Source organism: Diuraphis noxia, unplaced genomic scaffold (genome assembly GCF_037042655.1).
Source record: "Diuraphis noxia isolate RWA-SAM2 unplaced genomic scaffold, SU_Dnox_SAM2 contig0001, whole genome shotgun sequence".
NCBI classification, from domain to species: domain Eukaryota; kingdom Metazoa; phylum Arthropoda; class Insecta; order Hemiptera; family Aphididae; genus Diuraphis; species Diuraphis noxia.
The window spans coordinates 102,468,167-102,477,932 of record NW_028301711.1 but is presented as its reverse complement, the minus strand read 5'-3'; the positions used below and the strand labels follow the sequence as shown (position 1 = coordinate 102,477,932).

The window sequence follows — 9,766 nt, the reverse complement described above, 5'->3', positions numbered from 1 at the left end:
TTACAATAGCAGTTGAAAAATAAAATGAATGTATAGCCACAATTTTTTTTACACGCATTCAAATTTTAATTTTGACAACATACGTAAAAATCACGAAAATTCATTAATTATTTTATCCTAGAAATTCATAAAAAATTTTCCTTTTATACCTAAGATTTGAGAATTTAATACAAGGCTCATAATATAGTTTTGCAATAGCAGTTAAGAAATAAAAGAAATATAGGTATAGCCACATTTTTTTTTACATGCATTCAATTTTTAATTTTGACAATATAAGTAAAAATTACGAAAATTCGTAAATTATTTTATTCTAGAAATTCATAAAAAATTTTCCTTTTATAACTAAGATTTGAAAATTTAATACAAGGCTCCTAAAATATTTTTTACAATAGCAGTTGAAAAATACAAGAAATGTATAGTCACATTTTTTTTTTACAAGCATTTAAATTTTAATTTTGACAACATACGTAAAAATCACGAAAATTCACAAATTATTATAAGCTAGAAATTCATAAAAAATTTTCTTTTTAAATCTAAGATTTGAAAATTTAATACAAGATTCTTACAAATTTGTCAATCTTTATCACAAAAAAAATGTCCACCGGAAATTCAAATTAAATTTTTATTAGCATTTGAATTTCAAATATTGACAATAATTTGTCAAAACCATGAATATTTGCAAATTATTTTGTAGATCAAAATTCATAATATTGTTTGTATTTATATCTAAGGTTATAAAATTTAACACCAAGTTTTCCACAAGTTTTGCTTCAAATAGCTATAGAGAAAATTTGAAGTGTCATTATAGAAAAAATGTTTTGAGCGTTTGAGTTTTAAATTTTTATGAAATCGCGTAATGATAACGATTTATCCTCAAGCCAGGCGTTCGTATATACAAGGTATTATGAATTATGATAACTACATGATAACTACACTAATTGATTAACCATGCCATATGCAAAATGCGTCTTAATTGAAAAATAAAATATTTGTTTCAAAATAGAATATATGACAATATTTAAATATAATATATCCTAGACTGACAAATCATCTCCGTTCAGAATCGTTTTTCGTATACAATGATACCTATCATTGCATTCAAATTTAATCCCATCCATTACAGTAACCTACTGTACAGCAGAGCGACATCCACGACTTACCCGCTATTTTTTTTAATATTATTAAATCAAGGCTTCCACATATCAGCCTGTTGTTGGTTAGTTCTCGACCTTTTTATGTTTGCGTACCGCCTGGCACCTACGAAGTATGAAAATGTTCATGTACCACTTGACCAAATAAACTTTTTTTTGCTTATTAAAATTGTAGGTATGCATTATTTTACTTTTACTGAATTCTATACGTGTATTATGCGATCGATTTAATTTTATTCATTAAGGGAGATTTTCTTAGCATACCATATAATATAAGCTTTATGCGTACTACAGGTCGAAATGGTGCTGGCGTAGACTATTAATATATCTATTATTGTGTCTAGGATCGGCGCTAGGATCTGCGGGGCTCCAGGCAAAATAAATAACAGTCTCATTACATATTATCCAAACTAACTAATCTCTGAACAGTATAAAATATAATTTAAGAACTGCGGGGCCTTGATTATAATTTTAAAATCGCGGGGCCCGGGGCAACTGCCCCGATTGCCCCCTCCCCCTGGCGCCGTCACTGATTCTGTCTGTACCTATTACTGACATACACGTAATGCGCTTTGTGATAAATGAGAGAAAAGAGAACAATGTTTTATCATAGAATATTCAGAAATAAAATCAATGTAGTAAAACTTAATAAATTACACGTACACCTCCACCACGGAGGCTTCGACATTCCGTGCGTATAACAAAAACATTAAATTAGATGGAAAATGTAATTCAATCGAATATCAAAATGAATATCGCTAAGTTACTAACATTGTATTATGTTGTCGTGTTATTTCGTTATACATTTTAGTTATTGACGATTTATACTTTTACAATATAGGTATCATAATATGTTTTAAATCAATGTGAAAATCACAGACTCGTATAAGAAGGATTGTAGTTAGTATGCTCCGACGCTCCATCTATAATTATTATATTATGAGGCGTAAATTAGTCAATTACATGTAACTCCGATGATTTTCATGTTACATGTTTACATACCGTAGCATTTTTTTTTTGTAACTATTTGTTCAGATTTATTGCGAAAATGTTTCTGTTCTAAGAAAATGAATGGTCCATTCAACATGTGTCTTAGGTTGAATAAAGCGGAAATTACAAGACATTTCAGACGCACATAACAACAATTGTCTATTATAACATTTATAACATCTATGATTTGCTACAAGAGGCGGTGAACGGTCACCTAGGTCCTCGTCCAATTAGTACCCACGTACCAAAGTCCTAAGGAACTAATAGGTGGTTTCACATAATGATATTATTAACAAATCGAAAGATATTGTCCATTTAAACTACGATTTAAGACGTATATCTTTCAAAGGATACAGTTTACTGTGGGGATTCTATAGGTGATACGGATACGTCATACGTCACCCGGTCACCGTCGACACAACAATATAATTGTATTTTACCGTCGTCTGCAGTGTGTGGCGACTAGCGAGTGACGACTTCAGTCTGTAGATGTTGTTGTATATAGATAAGTGTTGTACATAACATAACCAACAAATCATTACGAACATAATTTATTGGAGATGATAATAATATAATTTCCTTTGTCCAACCTCGTGACTCGGTCACCGCACGATTACCGCGGTACGTCGCTGTCGGTAGTGGCGCTATCGTTATCGCACGGCGTCGTCGTACCTTATCATCTGAACGTTTCGTTTGATTCCAATTTATTCTTTTGATCGTTACCGTTCTTTTATTGAAAATTATATATATTTCGCCTGTTATACCGCAGTGCATAGACTCTGTTCTCTCGAATCTCTTCCCAGTCCCTGTCGTTCAGTTTTCGACGTCCAGCCCACGTGTCCGAGTCCTATCGCAACAGGCCGACTTTTCCTACGACAAGAGACACGAACAATACGCATGTCAATCCAGAATCTCAACGTTTTTGGTGAGTAATGAGTGTCGCGTAGTCGTAAACGCCGTCCATCTTGGCGGGGCGAGAACGAGGCGCACCGAACAAATCAGATTCCGTCGCAGTAATATATATTTTTCTTCTTCGTTTTTTCGTTTTCTACACGGAAAGCACGTCGCTTGTCGCCGACACACTGCACTTGCGCCGGAGTGCTCGATAGCGTGTTTTAGGGCGTCACCTCAATGGCTCAGTTTCGGATTGTCACCCTTTTGCGTTTTTTCGCGTCAACTCCTACCGTCGTGTCACGTGGCCGTCGAAAAGAATAAAAGCTATGTCGGTCGCAAACGACCGTACGCCTCATCTTAGGTCACCACAGTTATTCCCTTGATCATTTTTCCCATTTTGGTTTCACGTTACATCCTTGTTGTGGGTCTCAAATGTCGGTCATTTCCATCCGGTTCTGTTTGGTGGCGTTCCATTGACTTAGGTAACACATCTACAATGATGAGAATCTGGAACCTTATGAAATCTGTGACTTAACCTAGGGTGACCATACGTCCTGTTTTTTACAGGATTGTCCTTTATTTCAGCGTTGTGCCCTGTTGTCCTGACAAACTTCATTCAGGACGCTTTTTGTCCTGTTTTTTTGATCAAACAAAATTAATGAATTTGAAAACAAAACTTACGAAAGTAATGAATAATGATTATAATTGTAATCTTGTGATTGTCTGAATTTATCAGTGTGGTGTATGTCTACGAGTTAAAGGAGTTTATCGGAGTTATCAGATTGACCGTTATCGGACTATATGCTTTCGATTCTATCAATTTATATCACTGAAAATACGTTTTGTGAATACGGTTATCTTTATTATAGCGAAGCTATTGCTATTAGTTTGGTACCAACAATCGTTGAGTGTTGTTGACTTGTTGATAATCGTTTATATATATATATATATTAAGTATTAATAAAAAAAAATTAAATTATTATTAATTTTGTCCTGTATATTTTTTTTAATATGGTCACCCTAACTTAACCATCATACATATTCTGAGTAGACCTTCAACACTATTAGATTTCATTGCGCGCTCTTTCGGTAGTCTTTAACAACACCACCAAAAAGTACTAAACTTTGATTTCTATCATAATTATCTGGAGTTGATACTCTACGTTGAGTCTTCCATGCCATTGTTCAAGTAGTGTTTATGTATTTATCCATTTATCTAGTGTAAACTCTTAAGCTTTTAACTAGGGTTACTACGTTTAAGTACCTAGATATTGTATTTTTCTTCTAATTTTTTTTGAGTTTTATACATCAAACTGTAAGTGCCCACTACTCAGAATTAATAACAAGCGTTTTTTAAATTTTAATATCAATCTAAGCTAACTTTCTCAAAATGTATTTACTTCTCCCATATGATCTGGCAAATTACAGCCATGCTATTTTGATTATTGTTGTAATAATTGCTTAATAATTTTATTTTAAAATTACTTATTGTTGATATTTTATATTTAAGACCCGTTTGCTGATGCAAACAAGGGTGCAGATGATGATGTACAAGATGGGCTTGTTCATATAAGAATTCAACAGCGTAATGGTCGCAAAACATTAACAACGGTACAAGGTCTGTCATCAGAATATGACTTGAAGAAGATTGTACGAGCTTGCAAAATGGTAATAATAATTAATATTAAATATTTCTTTTATTAAAGTATACTTTATCTAATTTTACTGTTTACTTATTTTGACTGTTAATAATTCTTTTTTTGTAATACTATAAAATGTTAAGACTTAAGACAAAAGACTTATACATAAATGCACAACATACAATATAGTATAGTTATACATAATTGTTTAGATACATATTATAATATTTTATTATTTTAAAACTATGTCTTACTATCAGTACACTATACCAAAGTGTCTTAAAACTAGTTTTACTTAGTATATTATATTATATGCCTACCTAAATTAAAATAACTAATTTCATTTAATTATTTACTATATTTACTACGTTTAATTACTATTCTATATTTATTAATAATAGTTAAAAAGCTGTTGGTGAAGTATGTATTTTATTTTTAGACCCAATAAAACATAAGCCACAATTAATCTTAGAGTTAAATCACATTTTACAAAAATTATTGAGAATAATATTTTGATGGGGTATTTATGTTGTTTGTGGTTTAACGCACACTTGTCGTCTACCACATATGTTTCTACACGTCATATGCGGTCTACTGCCGTGTATCTATATATATTTTTTTGGTTTAAAACTTCTAGTTATTAAAAATATGCATAGTACATCTCCATCATTGCTGCCCTCATATTTGGTGGAACAATGGTGGCGTCTATAAAACAAGAATGACAACACATTTGATTGTTTTTTAAGAGAGGTTAAATTATATTGTACCTAATTTAAATTGATTAATGCATATTTCTATATAATTTACATTTTTTTTCAGTTAGTTTTTAATACATATACTAATTAAATGTACCTACATATTATAATGAATTAATACATATTTTTATATATTTTATTGTATTATTAAATATTATATTTAAATTCTACATTAATAAATATATTGTAATTCTACATTTATGTATCCATTTTTTATAGTTATAGATTGTTTGGTAAAAACTTATACAGGTTACCATCATTTTAATAGATACTTCCACTAAATTATAATAAATTTAAATTATTTTAATATTTTAGGAGTTTGCTTGCAACGGCACTGTAGTTGATCATCCCGAGTATGGTGAAGTATTACAACTTCAAGGGGACCAGCGAGAAAACATTTGCCAATGGTTAACTAAATGTGGTCTTGCCAAGTCCGATCAACTCAAGGTCCATGGTTTCTAATGCTTTGTATTATTACATTACTCAGTCAAACAAATCATAATAAATTAAAAATTAAAAATATATGTTAATAAATTTAATGTTTGATTCTACTGATTTTTTAATTTTTTATTTAAATTTAAATTTAAGTGTAGATTCAAATTAGCATTAGTGATAATATCTTAGTGTTATCTTATTACTGGTATATTGTTGGTACTGACATATTTAGAGAACATTTTCAAAATGTTTTTCATATCTTAATGTATCAAGAAATTTTTTTATCTGTATTACACATAGTTCCACATTTTACTTAGTATGATATTGGTGTTAAAATCTTCATTAAATTTATGGCATTTAAATGTTTTTCTTTTATATATTTAATGTATATATTTACTGGCGTGGATCTAGAAAAATAAAATGGAGGGGAGACTAATTTTTCAGAATAAATTCGATTACAATTTTAGTTTGCACCAGATTAGATAATAATAGTTGCAATTGTATTTATATTTTAAATGTATACAATTTAAGATGTATGAAGTATTATGTATTATATAAATACATTCATAATATGTAATTTTTCTTTAGGCACCACCCAAAACCTCTTAGCCTCTGGATCCACGCCTGTATTTTTTCTTAAAATGTATTTACATTTTATTAACCATTCTAATTGTCCGAATCATTTAGTGAATTAGCTTTGGTAACTCTGTGACTGTTTAGTTATGAGCTAAAGGTGTGTCCCCACTGCATGCGGCTTTCTTTAATGTGAACTGACAACCATTGAGAATCTGCTGCTTCTGTTGATCGGCTACAAAAACCGAGATGCTTCACATCCACACCATAATAATGAAGTCGAGTGGTAAAGCTGCATGCCAACGGGGACGCGTCTTAGAGGGTTAGGTTAACCAAAGTTATTTATTAACTAAAGCTATCTATGGTTTGATAAAAAAAAAATAAAAAAATGTGAATACATAAAAGTACCAATTTTAATATAGACACTGTATACAACCTTTTAGTTAGTAAATGCACAACATTAGACATTTACGTTTTCAGAACCATATTGTTAAGATTAATTGTTGAATTGTCAAACTTAAATTTTAAAATAAAATTCTGTACATTTACAGGTTAGTTTTTATTAATGTTTTAATTTTACCGTCGATTTAATCTATTTAAAATTCTAAAATATTACAATTTAAAAATTTTGCAACTTAGCATATGAATTTAAGTAGCACTACTATCCAACTTGAATTCCAAGTATTTTTTTAACAAACAAGTTTGGCAATTATCATTTTAATTCAATATAGTAAAGTTTTCTTAAGAAAAAAAAAAAAAAAATTGGTTCTGCTGCACACAGATTTGGTAGGAAGTACATTATAAGACAGAGATGAAAAGATGAGAGGTACATGGCTGTAGTGTCACCTCAACTGAAATTGAATAATAATTACAAACCAATAATAGACTTGCACCAAAATTTACTGAATTTCAAGATTAGGTGTTAAGCTAAAGAGTTAATTAGTCAAAATTAAGTTAAGAAGGTTTATAACTTAACAGTTAATTATGATGACAAGTCGTAGATATATCATAAAATTTAAATATTAAAAAATTATTTAGAATTTTTTGTTAGGTTTTATTGATTCTTACATTTTAAAGTTCATTATGAGAGTTTTCAAACTGTAATGTTTTAGTGATTTAGATTGTTTATTTAGTTATAACTTATAACTCATAAAATTTTCAATAAAACTTGATGTAATCTACAGACCATTTTCAAATTTGACAATTCTTAACAACACATAATTGATTCTTCTGAACTTTAACGTTTATTATTATATTTAATAAACACAATCTTAATAATATTTTCAAAACATTTAGAGTATGTAGTTTTATCGCTAATTTATGCTATGAACAGTATGAACTATACTAACACCGTTCTATGGTATTGACTCAAAAGATAATAACAATTATATAGGTACAATATAATTAATTATATATTATTAATTTTAAAATAAGTTATTATAGAACAGTAAAATAAGTCATAAATATATCTAATTTATTAAATATATTTATTAAATATATATCATATATTTATATTTTTTATATTTATCTATAATAATATTTCATATTAAATAAATAATGTGTTATAATGTTTTGTGTATTTATGATAGAACTTAAATTGAAATTAAAAAAACTATTTTTCTATTGGATAATTTTAATATTTTAATAATGTTTTACGCTAACACTTTTTTTAACTTGGTAACTATTATTTATTGAACAGACATAAATTGTTTTACAGACAAAAAAAATTGAAACAAAAACCGAACAAGGTTGTGGAACCTAACTTAACCAACCGAACACCAAAAAAAATTAAAAAATACGATGCAATTAACTGGGCCGACAAAATCATGATGATAAAATGTAAAAATAATATTAAACTATTACTGTGTTACCAAACCTAACCAAACAAATAAAGATTTGAAATGTTAATACTTATAAATGAAAAGTTTTTATAATTTCAAATGAAAATATCGAATAAAATTGGGATATATCTTTTTTACAAAATAAATACTAATTTAATATGTTGACTTAATTCATCAAAGTTATGAGAATTCGCAAATTGTATTGATGTTAAAATTGTCTTAAGTTTAAGTTTTAAGTTAAGGTTTGAAAATTTAAAATAAAACTTCTCATAAGTATTTAATACTGTAGGTACGCAAAAAATCTTGAAATTATATAAACACTTTTTTACTAATTTATTTTTTTGTACGTAACTAAAAAATGTTTTTGGTAAAAATGAATTCATCCTACAGCTTTACTATTTATAAAATAAATAACCTATTTATAAATAAATAAATAGTTGTCCCGACAATGCTTTGCTATTTCTAGTCTTATAATTTTTTTTTTTACTCATCCTATTTTTTACATTTCTTTATAAACATTTTTTATACATTTCTATTGTAAGGATTCATTTAATTTTATAGGTTTTACCTTTATATTTTTACTTAAAGCTTCGCTGTACACTATGTTGGCACTTTGGCAGTGGTATACTGGTATTTGTAGGAGGCACAAAACCTATTGATTTTCAGAAAATCTACTCCAAAAAGACCATGAGGTAATAGTTGCTCATGAGAAGGCACCTTTCTTAGGTCGATGCTAGCTATCGAGAAAGATTGTTCCCGGGATTTATTTATTGTAAGGGCAAAACAATATTTTTACAGGAAACCTCTAAACCTTTTATAAGATTTAGCCAGCTACAGTACCATAGATGATTATCGCTGCGCTCTGTGGGGCATTTATTTTCCTACTATATTATTATTTACTTGAGAATGTTGAGATTGGCATTATTTAAATTAGCAATATCTTTTGAATAGAATGTCCGATTTAATTGTATCGCGAAATCGTTTGTAGATATTGATAGGTTTATTAATATTGTACAACATTTTTTTGTTCTATTATCAATATTCATGCGATGAATTATACGTTAGTTTACATTATTGAAGTTTTATTAGAAAAGATCCCTAATTTGTTCTAGTAATAAATATCTTGTGTTATACTTAGGGATGATGAAGTTATCTAATGGTGAATGAATTTTTGAAATCGGTGCAGTAGTTTTTGAGTTTATTCGTTACAAACATACAACAATAATACATATCACTCCTTTTTAACTCATTAATAATTATTAACGAGTTTAGAAAAAAATTCTTTATTATGAGCCGTAAATCGAAATGATCTTAGAAATTGCTCGCGGTACACGGTTTGAGAACCGCGTTGATATTAAGTATAACTTAATATCCTACGTTACACCCGCATGTATTGTCTCCCTCTACAAGTGCGTAACATACCATACAATTGTACACTCGGAAGTCAGAAGATCACGTTTTTCACCGTAAACTTACAATTTAGAACG

At 29.0% G+C, this 9,766-nt stretch overlaps 1 protein-coding gene across 1 annotated transcript; it reads left to right on the top strand.

Moving 5' to 3' along the window:
• Positions 1–2,809: 2,809 nt before the first annotated feature.
• Positions 2,810–5,981, top strand: LOC107166314 (eukaryotic translation initiation factor eIF1-like). The gene is made up of 3 exons (XM_015514914.2): positions 2,810–3,066; positions 4,546–4,703; positions 5,746–5,981. The coding sequence occupies exons 1-3, from the start codon at positions 3,039–3,041 to the stop codon at positions 5,890–5,892; spliced, it is 333 nt and encodes a 110-aa protein (XP_015370400.1). The 5' UTR covers positions 2,810–3,038; the 3' UTR covers positions 5,893–5,981.
• Positions 5,982–9,766: the final 3,785 nt, after the last annotated feature.